Consider the following 13,881-nt stretch of genomic DNA (forward strand, 5'->3'; position numbering starts at 1 on the left):
GCCACTGTAATTTCAGTTGCTTACTATCCACTTGTGAATTAATCCTTCCCTCATTAGGTTGTTTGTTCTGGCCCAGCCCCAATCTATTTCCTGTGCCCACTGTTCACTTGAATTCTGGCACAAAGCTGAGCCATGACATTTTACCTTCAGTCACCAATATGCCACAGGAGGGTATGCTAGCATAGGCATTCTGACCCAGGCTGGATGTCCTCCAACTACTGCTGTTTTGGTAAAATTCAGATGAGTTGAACCAAAGTTAAATATATTCACCCTGTTTCAGGGAGAGCCTACAGAAAGAGTGGCTCCTAGGTCTTTACTTATAGGACCCTGTATTTCTGCTGATGAAATGTCCTAAAGCTCTGCTGCTGAGTTTCATTTATCATGCAGAGCTCTGGCCCTGAAAACCATTCACTTGTCACTTGTCCTTGTGGAGTACATTCCTCCCACTGGAATTACCCATGGAATCTGGACTAGAGAGAAAACTGGTTACTAAGTCAGTTCTTGCCCATGATCATTTGAAGTTCCATCAATCTAGCACTCACTGCTAGGAGAACCCCATCTAGTGGCAATTAACAGATTTAAAATTCATGTAAATATCAATGTCATTTGGTTCTTTGATTCATATTAATGATAGTGTTGATTCCCGTGTGTGTGTACACACACATATATATGCATATCCATTGTAAAGTGTGGTTGAATGCAGTAACTTCTGTGGTTTTCCACTTTCTCTGAGCAGGATGGTCTATAGAACTTTGGTTATGTGCAGGTCCCTGAAAGTGTTGACATGGGATAGTAGTGTTAATATATGGTGTCCTTCCTTCTTTGCCTGTGATTCTCACATGTGCCCTAAAGCATGACACACATGAGGTCTTTCGTGAAGAGAGCCTACAGGAAACTGGCATGGTTGTGGTGCTTCCTTGCATGAAACCCTACCTCCATCCCTATTCCATCTCACAGGGACCTGCCACCCTTTCCAGCCTTCCCAAGTGTAGCTACCACTCTGCTTTTCCTGAAGTAAGTCACTTTAAATCACTTGAGTGGGCAGGTAAGAGCCACAGCTCTCTGTGAATGCTGGTGATAAAATAGAGAGAAGGAATATGATTAACAGAGAGGAGTTTGAGGAGAGGATACCCCTAGACCCAAGGGAGATTAGCCTGATACACAAATACTTCTACTCCTGTGCAGATGAAAAGACAGAAACTAACTACACAGAAGTTTACAGATCTGTTAACCAAAGGAAAAGTGCAAACTAATCAACTAAGAAAAATGATAAGGGGAAAAATAGTTTACATAGAGTAGAAAAGTAAACTTACTTGGAAAATGTAGTAAAATTCTTTGATGGGCTTAAGTGCAAATGAAATTTTTGTGCTAGTGAATTTAAAGAAAAAGACATCAACAGAATCATGTGATTTTTCTTTTTTCTAAATATTCAATTTTTCCAGGGAGAGAAAGAAAATAATTAGGTACAAATCAAGTTTAGAATTTTGACAGTTGAGTACATAGAGTAAAAAAGAGACAAAGAAATGGAGATTGGTACAGATTCCACTTAACTGAGTTAGAAATCTCTGATGGGTGAGTGAAGATAAGAGGAGGATGTTAGAGACTAAAAATTGATACAAAGATTTATTTAGATTTAAGGGATTCCCAAATTGGAAAATACTGGAATAAATGAACAGGACAATTAAGAGTTGATAGAGTTACTAATGTGTCAAAGTCTAGGAAATAAAACATCATTGTAGCATATGACCCAAAAGTTGAAAATACGTTTTTGGAAAATGAAATTTATGATTTAGAGGGCAGGATGGTGGATGGATCATCCATGTGACTACTGGATTGGCCATAAATCATGACTATGATAGGAATAGAGAGGAAGGCAAACATGAGTAGGGGGATAAAGTTTTCAGTGAATGAGAGGTTAGGAGAAGGTGAGGAGATGTTATGGGTTGTGAATGGTGTATGCTTCAAGAAAGATCCAACTTCTGAATGAGAAAGGAGGAAAATGACACTGATGAGCAAGAAAGGTATTTTCTGTACTATACCTTTTGACACTGAAAGTCACAGGACATGAGAAATAAGTAAGAAAATAAATAAATGTATTTCTTCTGATGGGACTTTTGTCATATCAGTACAAGTGGAGAGATGTTCAATGATAGTGATGTATAAACTTTGTGGGTTAAAAATTCATCAGATGTGGTACAAAAATTAAAGTGTGCTAAAATATTTTAGATGCCTATAGAAAGCTTTCTATACTATACAATGGAAGAAAATGGTGTTTGACTTTCAAAAGTCTTCTATAAAAAGATTATTCAAAACTGCTCTGACATGAAGGATAACAGGAACTGAATTACATGTGTCATGTGTAGTTTATAAAATCAGCAAGAGGCACTGTTCTCATAAAAGGTGAGGAACCAGTAGGATAAAATACCAAAGAGGATGAAATAAGATTATAATTTGAAAGCATTTGAAAAGGTAAACGTTTGTATACACATGCAACGTCAGTGTTTTATTATGAAATGCAAATTGAATATGAAATAAGAGATTAGCCTTCAGGCACTTTCCTCTGTGGGAATACTATTCATTTCTTAGCTGTGTCCAAGCACTGGTGTGAATGCTAATAAGTCAAATATTTAAGATGTCCTGCATAGTGGGGCATGCAAGTATTTGCAAAAACAGGTGCTGCCCTTATGAGGTGGACCAATTCTGTATAAAAACTATTAGAGGGGGAAAAAAAAATAACAGCATGTAGCCAAATACTAAATGGTGTGGTTCAGGTCACAAATGTGGATTCAGAAAAAGTAATATTCATTAGGAGTCAAAGTAAAAACTAATTAGATTATCCTTGCACTGAGCTTTGTCCTTAGTCTAAAGACTTACTTAAGTGACTATCATCAGTAAAAAATTTTGACACATGAAAAATAAAAAAAAAAAAAACTAAATACAAAAATACAAATGAGAGTACATTCTACACTCTTCTAATTAAAAGGTCTCTCTGAGGACTTCTCTGTCCATAATCACCATGGTAACATTTTTAAAAGAAGACAGTCTGGTACCTCTCAGAACAAAACTATCAAAATTTTTCATCTCTTCAACTATTTTACCAGTAATTAAAAATCCCTCCCTAATCAACCACTTATCCACCTACTTCATACTTAGAAAAGTCTTAAGTTTTATTGGGAATATTCACTCAGTATAAGATAGTCTTTGCCTTTAAGGAATCTGCACTCTAAATTGAAACACGATTAAAACAGATGGAATGCTACAAGATAGTGAATAATTAGATCCTCTCTTTATCCATATCAGATGCTTGATAAATTCATGGTACAGTGTTTAGTGTTTCAAGGGCTAAAAATAAGATGACTTATAAAGCTTGAAGGAGTCCAGGAAGGCTTTTGAAGAGCAAGCGAGAAATAAGACTGGCTTAGAGTTGAATAAACAAGAAGCCCCAAAATCATAATAACAAAAGTAAACAATGTAAAAACCAGCTTCTTTAACTGAAGGCATAGCTGTGTCCTCAAAAGTCAACAAATAAATATGGTGCATTCCAGAACTGCAACTTTATTCAATGATGAGTTACTTGAAATATTATTTTTAAAATAAGTGAACACAAATATATTGTAGTATGGTGTAAAATAAAAGAAAAAATCTTTTTCAAATGTAAGACAAAATTGTGTTCTTTGAAATTATGTAGGAATATGAAATGATTGTCCACAAACAATAAGGGTAGTTTGTCAGAAGAGATTGCAAATTATTTATCAAGAAAAACAGAATTGGGTCTGACAATGGCAGTATATTTTTGAAATAAGGAAATGCAAAGATAAAAGTAGAAAAAACTGAACAAGTAGTTTGTCGAAGCCAAATATAGGACTTTTACCTTCTGACACACTTCTACACCCTGAATTACATTAGATTTAATGTAATAAATATAGGAAAACTGTTAAATTCCCACATAGAAAATATAATGTGATGATTAATTGGCCTCAAATATACAGAATAGGCAGAATGGACTGTATTGGAAGTGGGGACATCTTGCAAACTCTACAAGTTAGAAGATTTTGGAAGGAGTCGAAACTCCCACGGATGCAGGCATGGCTTGAAATGATGCCTGTATGTGCTGACAGTCAACAATGATTCCAACAAGAAAGGTCAGGAGAAAACAGGGTAAGAGCATGATGAGAAAAATATGAAGATTAGTTAAAATGTAAATTTTGACGATAGATGAATGCCTCAATTGGCTAAATCAAAATGGCATCAGGAGGTTAGGGATAATCCAGTTAATGAAATGCTGTATTTATACAACCTGTCCTATGAGTTTCAAGCAAGAAGCACTTGCCAGAACAGTAGCTCTATATTCTCTTTGCCACTTCCAGGACATTCACATGGACAGCTGAGTCCATGCATGGAAGCCAGAGGCAGGAGAAGGAAGCAGGCCCTCCTGGTGTGGTTGACTGTACCAAGAAGGTTGTTGCTTCAGCAGAGTGTACTGGGATTTCAGGCAACTCATTAGGAGGGAGAGAGAGGGACAGATGGACTCCCTGTTCAGCTCTAGTCGCTGAATTTGACATCCTGGCGAAAGAGAGAGAATCAGCGGCCTAAAAGTTAACTCTCATAGGCCAAGACTATGGGCCTGTCAGACTGCATAATGCTATTAATTTTGAAAGTGGGAGCATAATTGACTACCACTTACCACCTGTGATTGATACTAGTGCTTCAATAAAAAAAAAAAGACAAGACAATCTGGGGCCAGTGATCTTAGAGACTGTCACAGCCTCCAGCTGGGTGTCTTAAAGAGAGTGTTGATAAGTTTATTATAAAGCTCTCCTAGATGGTTTCCCACTTTCATCTAATTTATCATATCCTTGCACTAACGTGACCAATAAGTTGCTTAAGTCACTTTTGTCATATTTTGAAGCAGAAAAACTGAAGTGGCTTTTTTTAGGGGAGCTGAGAGTATGTGCTTGTTTTATTTATTTTTTTGCATTAAGTGAATATAGAAGCAGTGGCAGAGAACAGGGAAGAGACACTGACAGCAATCTCAGCAGCTCTTTGCCCATTTACTTATTTTAGGAGCATGAGCTCTCAACGTGTAAAAGAACATTTTGTAAGAATTTTAAGCTCAGCACAGTATAATTTCCCCTAGCTCTGTGACTTTCACTGATGTCACAGTCATATCCACTCTGAACTGACAGCAAAAGAATCATGACCTTCTCCCCTGCAGGTGTAACCAAGCCACGATCATGTATATAACATATACTAGGAAAAAAAATAAGATTTAATCTAACCTTAAAAATGTCCTCCTTGCATAGAAAGTAATGACCCATGTCACATAAAGTTGAGGGGCAGTAGATCCAGAGTATAACTGAATTCCAAGCATCTTTTACAAATTACTTTATCATTGAATACTTTTGATTCTTGAACAAAGCTTGCCCTCGTATCTCTATGCCTCTCCTCTTTTTTACTCTGCCTGAAAATGAGTTTCACAACTTCTTCCCCTCTCCTTCACCAAAGGCAAACCAGACATTATAGTATGAGTATACTGCTCTATGTAATTTACATAGTATGGATTATCTGTCAACTGTTAATGTATCTCTGTCATTGTTTAGGATTGTTCAAAAGTTTAATAGAGATAAAACATCTACCATAGTTTATACTACAAAGAAAATGTTCAATACATTTTTATTGAACATTTTATTAAAAGTTCAATACCTTATTATTAGCATATAATTAAGACCTCTTTACATGTCTGTCTCCCCAGATCGCCTCTTAGCTACTTGTAGGTGGGTATGCCATCTTCATGTATTTATGTAATTCATATTTGTTAAGCATCTACAATGTATAGTAGTGATAGGTATCATGAAACACATTCCAGTTAGTCCCAGAATTCCCAAAATTCAACTGATTGGGTTATTATAGCCTGTATCACTTTATATGCCCAATCTCTGAGTACTTTTCATAACTGTTATGGATTAGGTACTACCTGTCCCCCCAAAGCTCATATGTCATGTAATGCAAGAAGGTTTAGAGGTGAAATTATTGGGTTATGAGAGTCCTAACCCAATCCGTACATTAATAGAGATTAACTGAGTGGTGACTGTAGGCTGGTAGGGTGTAGCTGGAGGAGGTGGGTCATTGTGGGCAAACTTTGGGGCATGTATTTGGTGATCTGAGCTTAGTCTCTGCTTCCTTAGCAGCCTCCACCACTCTGCTGCCATGATGTACTGCCTCACTTGGAACCCCGAATGGAGCCAGCTCTCTATGGTCTGAGACCTCTGAAACCATTAGCCCTAACATAAACTTATTCCTCCTTAAAATTATTCTTGTCAGGTCTTTTGGTTGCAGAAACAAAAGAGTTGACTAAAATTCATACCATACTTAAAATAACTAGTTATAAAATATTCATTGTCTTGTGTAGCTAAAGAAAGCTTTCCTTGCCTTATTCATAGGTCCAACAATGTAATAAATTTGAACTGATTGTATTTTGCTTCCTGATCAATGCAGAATTATAAATTCTGGGTTTTTTTAATTTCTAGAATTCATACCATATGTATTGAACATTTAAAATTTTCATGAAAGTTCCCCCTGGGTTTATGAGTTCTTTAATTTTCAAACATTAACAGATATGTTATTACTTTTATAAATTAAATTTTAATGCCTCACATACCTGAGGCATTATCTGTTAATCACTAACAACACATTTTTCTTTGTATATAGCTTTTTATGTTTTTCAGAATACAAGAGAAAAATATGAAGACATAGCAAGGTATGATTTCCAGATTGAAATGTGAGATTTTCCTCAGTTTAAGATCTAAGTGATTTGCAAGATGACAATAAAATGAAATAAAAAGTCCAAATAATCAGCTTCTGGATGAGACCTCTCAGAGATCTTTAGATCAAAAACTAAGTGAAATATAACTTAGGGTTTTTTCACTGAGGTTAATAATCCCTCATTTCCATCCTAGCACTGAATCTGAACTTAGTCAAGCAGGTTTCCAAATTGCAGAATAACTAAATAGCACAAATTCATCCTAAAAATTTTTACTCATATTTTTTTTAAAGGAGAAGTAGGGTTATAATTTCACTCTAATTGTAATCACTGGAAATAAAAGACCAACTTTTTAATATCTTTATTCAATCCCTGACCTCTATGCCAAAGTCACTTTTCTAAACAGGGTGATTAAGTGACTTTCAGAAAAAATAAATTTATATCAGTTTCTTAGACTGCCAAGATATATGCAAGCAAAATATATATATATATTAGAATATAAAAATTTATAATGTAAATATTATATATTAAAAATATTTTTTAGATGTTGATGACCTTAATTTTATTCATTTATTTATATGGGGTGCTGAGGATCAAACCCAGTGCCTCACATGTGCTAGGCAAGCACTCTACCACTGAGCCACCACCCCCAGTCCCTAAATATTATATTTAAAATATAAACAACATTTTAATAATATAATATTTATTTTAGAGCTATGTAACATATGTTAGGTATCTTTCTATACCAGCAGAAATTCTGCACATTTTAAGAGCTAACTAAAAATTAATAATCTTAAAATAATTTCAACTTTTATTAGCTGATATAATAAATAATGTCATTTCAATGTAATAGTTTTCAACAGTAGAACCTATTTTGAAAACTTTTAAGATAAAGGGAGAGTTTTAGCTTTTAGATTCTAGAATTTTCTGAATTTCAGCTATCTGTTCTGCTCACAGTTTCTCTCCATTAAGACAAATCCCATTTCTTTGATAATATCCCATCATTTTCCTGACATACTAAGGCTCCCACTGTGTTACAAGTTTATGGCTATATGATTCATTTCTATGATAATCTTGCTTTCATTAATGTAACAGCTCCAATTGTAATACATCAATTCCTGAGATATCCACATTCACATCCTAATGACTGTTTCAATCCTTAATGGATTTTAAAATAGAAAAGTCACATTGCTCTATATTTAAAAAAAAAAAGCCACTATAAGAGATTTCAACCAACTATATTATTTAGTGTCCTTTCAGCAAAATGATAATGATTCAAAAATATAGTGATCCAAAAATTTGCATACATGTAGAACATTTCCTTGAATAGATGTCAAAGAACATACAGGAAAACTAAAACTATGGAGAAAAAAATAAATTTTCAGAGTGATTCAGCATATACATTACTACATATTCTAGGTTATAGTAATTGTACTACAAAAAGATACTTATTCTGCTGTCTATGGTTCCAGAGGTCCACGTGTGGGCTTCAAAAGTGGACAAATCCATTAATGTTTTGGAAAAAAATATTTTGTATGTATAAATTTAAGAACACATTCTACAGATTTTTTTCACAGTTCAAAAGTAGTCTGCATGAGCAGAAACAAAACACAAAAAAGATTAGAAAACCTCACCATTATAAGTCTATCCCTGTTTACATGAACTAAAGGAAAACAGTCCTTTATTTGGAGACTAGACTACATGATGTGGTCTGCGGTAAACAGAATTCCAGTGGAGGAAATGGAAATGGAACTTTTAGCTCTAAACCCCCATGTCATGAGTACCAATATGAATTTGGAATTATAAACAAAGAGAACTAATAAAATTATATAGGTTTCATTTAAGTAGGCAGAAATGTGGCTTAAAATTAGAATAGAGCAATAGATGTTTCTGTCTGCCTTTGTGTCTGTGTCTGTCTGTCTTTGTCTTTCTCTCTTTCTTTCCAGAAGTACAATTTGTCTATCATGAAATACACTCATTATCAGAGTACTGGTCAATGAGTTTTAATAAATTGATATACTTTTACAAATAATACTCCAATTTAGTTTGAAAACATTTGCCTTAACAACCCAAAGTTCCAGCATACCCATTTGTAGGCAGTCTCTCTTCCCAGCACCAGACAACCATACATCTGCTTTTTTTCTCTACAGTCTAGTCCTTTGTAGAAATGTCATAGAGATTGAGCCATTCATATCTTTCACTCGAGATGTTTGAAGTTCATAAATGTTATTACATGAAACAGCATATAATACTGTTGTAGTACATCCTTGTCAAATAATGTTTCACTGTAAGGATATGCTTCATTTTGCTTATCTGTTCATCAGTTAGATATAGACATTTGGATTATTTTCAGTTTGAAGCTCTTACAAACAAACACTGCTATCAACATTCACATATTTTTGTTTTTGCTTATATTGCCTAGATACCTAAAAATGAAATTGCTAGGTCACATGGCAAGAATATGTTTAACTCTTTTAAGATGTGATAAAACTTCTTTCCAAAGTAGCTATGTTATACTACATTCCCAGGAATAATGTATCATGATTGTAGTCTCTACATATCCTTGATGACACTGGATATTCTCTGTCTTATTAATTTTATGCATTCTACAGAATGTGATACAGAATCACTTTATGCTTTTAATGTGTTCTTTAATGAATAACAATTTTGAGTCTATTTTCATGGATTATTTGCTATTCATATTTCGAAATGTCAGTTCAAATCTTGTATCTTTTTATTTTTATTTATTTATTAACTTGGGCTGTTTGACCTCTGATTCTTGTGGGGGAGTGGTGGGTACTGGGGATTGAACTCAGGCTTCTTAGCCAAATCCCCAGAACTATTTTGTATTTTATTTAGAGACAGGGTCTCACTGAGTTGCTTAGCACCTTGCTTTTGCTGAGGCTTGCTTTGAACTCTTGATCCTCCTGCCTCAGCCTCCTGAATTGCTGGGATTACAGCCATGCACCACCACACCTGGCTGGCCTCTGATTATTGTTACAAGAGTTTTTCATGCATTGTGGGTATAAGTCCTTTGTCAGGTGAATGACTAAAATTTATTTTCTCCAATTCTCTGGGTTATCTTTTCTACATTCTTACTAGTATCATTTGAAAATTAAACATTAATTTTTAATTCAGATGAAGTAAAATTTATCATTATTTCTCCTATGAATCAGGCTGTAGATGTCAAATCTAAGACATCTTTCCTTATCTTAAGAACACAAAGATTTTCTCCTGTATTTTCTCCTTTACATTTTATACTTCTTGTGCTTACATTTAAGTATATGATCAGTTGTTAATTTTTGCTCTTGATTAGGTAAGAGTTCACATTCTTATTTTTCCTTTTTTGTGACTTTTTATTTTCTTGAGTATGGGGTCCTGTTGTTCCAGTAATATTTGCTGAAAAGATTATCATTTCCCAAAAGAATTACATTGATACTTTTACCCAGGCAATCTTGGCCACCACCTCTCACTCAAGGCTTCACGAGAGGCAAAGAAGGACTCAAATGCTCAGGGGGACACTGGAAAAGTCCAACACAGAAAGTCAGCCACCGTCATCTGAGAGAGGACAGGGGCTGTGCGCATCTCCGTGGCTCTGAGGTTCACTGGATCCTGGTGGGACCCGCCTTGGACTGGCCAGCCGCTCCTGCTGGGGCTCCTTGGGGCCTCTGCTAGCCACTCTCCAATGCTGAGCGGGGCCCCTCCTGGCCAGGGGTCGGTGGTGGCAGGAACAGGTGGCTGAAGTGGGGGTCTTGGCATCTGGCTTGTGTGACCCGGTGGTGTTGGGGAGCATTTGGTAGCCTGAAGGTCGGGGACAGCGGGCAGTGCAAGGGGACACGAATCCTCAGTGCTAAGGGCATCCCATCTTTTTGCCGTTGGCAAAATAAATCGAAGAAACAAGATCCATCGTCGGTTTTGTGCTGGGTTTTTTTCTTTTAGTTCATTTGAGTGGTTTTTTTTTTTTTTCCATCTTTTTTTTTTTTTTTTTTAAAGAAAATACAGTGAAGATACTAGCAAACACTGGTCCAGTGATGGCTCTCCTCACTTCCCGAGGTGATCAAATGGCACGCTTGTCTGTGAGGCTGAAATCCGGGAGACCTCTTGCCGCCCCGTGAGGTCTGAGGACGAGACGTTGGCGGGCGCGCCCCTGTGCAGCCGCATGCTCACCTTCCTCTCCCGGTCCACCCGTGAGATCGCTCTGGGAGAAGTATTGCCAGCTTGCTGGATGCGGGAGGCTGGGGTAGAGGCCACAGGCTCGGCTGCACTGCGGAGCCGGCTGGCGGGGGCCCCTGTCGCTGGGCCGGGGGGCAGGGCCCGGGTGGTGGAGCCCCGCAGCTGCCCCATCCTCTCGCGCTCATGCTCTCTCCGCTCTCGGTCCACGTCCTCGGGGTTCCGGGCTGCACCGAATTTGAGCATGTTCCAGTCGAAGACATAGTCATAGGAGAAGCCCTGCCGATGGAAGAGGTTGCGGAAGAGCTGGCGCAGGTAGGAGTAGTCGGGCTTGTCGTCAAACCGCAGGGAGCGGCAGAAGTTGAGGTATGTGGAGAACTCAGAGAGGTAGCCTTTACAGAGGACCTCGATGGGCGTCGACATCTTCTTCTCACTGATCCGCTCGTACTTCTGGCGCTTGGTGCCTGCTTTGAGACCCTGCCAGGGCAGGGAGCCCAAGTTGAAGTACATGAGCACATAGCCCAGACTCTCCAGGTCATCGCGACGGCTTTGCTCAATGCCCAGGTGGGTGTTGATGGAGGCATAGCGGGCAGTGCCCGTCAGGTTCTTGTTTTCCCGGTAGGGGATGTGCTGGTGGGTGCGGGCATCCCGGTACTTCTTGGCCAGGCAAAAATCAATGATGTATACCAAGTTGCCTTTCTTCCCCAGGCCCATGAGGAAGTTGTCGGGCTTGACGTCCCGGTGGATGAAGTTCTTGGAGTGGATGTACTCGATGCGGCTGATCATCTGGATTGATTAACCTTAATGATGATGGGTTAGGGAAAATCATGAAAACATATACATTCCCTTTCTATTAGTGTATTATACATATTATTGGGGTTCTTTTTGACATAATGACACAAGTATGGAATGTAATTTTATACCAGTTTAGTCCTCAGTACTTCCCCTTTCCCTCCCCTCCTCTCTCTCCTTGTTCCCTTTCCTCTACTGTTGTTCCTTCTATTTATTTATAGATATTTTTTAAATTATTCTCTGTAGATATATAAAGGTGAAATTAACTGTGGTATCTTCTTATATGTACATAGAGACTGGTTAATTTCGTTCCCTGTTCCTGCCTTTTTCTTTCCCTCCTCCAACCCCTGCAATCAACTTTTTCTACTCAGTTGCTCTCTCTCTTATTTTAATGGGACTCCTTTTCTTCCCCCTTATTTTCATTTAGTTTTCACACATAAAAGAAAACAGTCAGCCCTTGACTGGCTTATTTCACTTAGCATGGAAACCTATATATTCCTTATTGTACATAACAATTATTGATAAATTCATGTCTTTCACTAGTGAAATCATAAATGCATATGCATTCAGTGTATTCAATAAATAAATAATTGTGTGTTTGCAACATTGCTATCTTGAAGATACAAAGGCAAATCTGAAATAGAAGCTGCTAACAAAAAGTACGTAAAGTTAGACTGGGAAGTAACAGGTCTCAAATATAGAGTGGCATGGATATTTAAGGTGAGGAGAAATCCTTAGAGGTTATCTGCATAAGGTTCCATGAACATAGTGGCAATAGGGAGAGAAAGCAAAGGATGGGTGGGAACAAATTCTATACACATAAATAGAAGGTATTTCAAAATGAGGACAAAACCTAGATACAGGTGAGGAAACGAGAGTGAAGAGAGGAAGAAATTGGGCATATATAGAAAACATCCAAAAGATGAGAATTACAATTTTAAAAGATTAATGTCAAATGAAAAATTGCATTTTCTCAGCAGTGGTAGCAGTGACAGTTATGGTCATGAGCAGAAGACTGCCATGATTGATACCCATTGATACTGTCCCAATAACAGTAACATGAAACTTTTTAAATAAAAAGAAAAACTACGATAATTTCTAAAATTATTTAATTTCGTTTAGGGGATGCTATAATTCTGTTCCTGTTCTGGCAATTTCTGTGCTTATTCTCTCTTTTTTAAAATTATTTTTATTGTAAACAAATGGGATACATGTTGTTTCTGTTTGTACATGGAGTAACAGCATACCATTTCCGTAATCGTACATTCACATAGGGTAATGGGGTTTGATTCATTCTGTTATTTTTTCTTCCCCCCCACCCCTCCCACCCCTCTTTTCCCTCTGTACAGTCCCTCCTTCCTCCATTCTTGCCCCCCTCCCAGCCCCCATTATGTGTCATCATCCACTTATCAGTGAGATCATTTGTCTTTTGGATTTTGAGATTGTCTTATCTCACTTAGCATGCTATTCTCCAATTTCATCCATTTGCCTGCAAATGCCATAATTTTATTATTCTTTATAGCTGAGTAATATTCCATTGTATATATATATATATATATATATACCACAGTTCATTTATCCATTCATCAATTGAAGGACATCTAGGTTGGTTCCACAATCTGGCTATTGTGAATTGAGCAACTATGAACATTGATGTGGCTGTATCTCTGTAGTATGCTGATTTTATGGCCTTTGGGTATAGGCCGAGGAGTGGGATAGCTGGGTCAAATGGTGGTTCCATTCCAAGTTTTATAAGGAATCTCCATACTGCTTTCCAGAGTGGCTGCACTAATTTTCATCCCCACCAGCAATGTGTGAGTGTAGCTTTTTCCGCACCTCCTCTCCAAAACTTATTGTTGCTTGTATTCTTGATCATCGCCATTCTAATTGGGTCGAGATGGAATCTTAGTGTAGTTTTGATTTGAATTTCTCTTATTAGTGAAGATGGTGAACATTTTTTCATATGTTTGTTGATTGGTTGTAGATCTTCCTCTGTGAAGCGTCTGTTCATATCCTTAGCCCATTTGTTGATTGGGTTATTTGTATTCTTGTTGTAGAGTTTTTTGAATTCTTTATATATTCTGGAAATTAATGCTCTATCTGAAGTATGAGTGGCAAAGATATTCTCCCATTCTGTAGGCTCTCTCTTCGCATTGCTG

The 13,881-nt window shown here is 37.2% G+C and overlaps 1 protein-coding gene and 1 long non-coding RNA gene across 2 annotated transcripts in view; one reads left to right on the forward strand and one right to left on the reverse strand.

Moving 5' to 3' along the window:
* Positions 1–13,881, forward strand: part of LOC306652354 — a 908,127-nt gene that overhangs the window by 824,102 nt on the left and 70,144 nt on the right. The window lies entirely within an intron of this gene.
* LOC306652336 (casein kinase I-like) lies at positions 10,214–11,716 on the reverse strand (the record flags this gene model as incomplete). The annotated part of the gene is made up of 1 exon (XM_079125296.1): positions 10,214–11,716. One exon carries the CDS (start codon positions 11,714–11,716, stop codon positions 10,802–10,804), a length of 915 nt encoding a protein of 304 aa, XP_078981422.1. The 3' UTR covers positions 10,214–10,801.

Source organism: Sciurus vulgaris (assembly GCF_902686455.1).
Source record: "Sciurus vulgaris genome assembly, contig: HiC_scaffold_178_arrow_ctg1, whole genome shotgun sequence".
NCBI classification, from domain to species: Eukaryota; Metazoa; Chordata; class Mammalia; order Rodentia; family Sciuridae; genus Sciurus; species Sciurus vulgaris.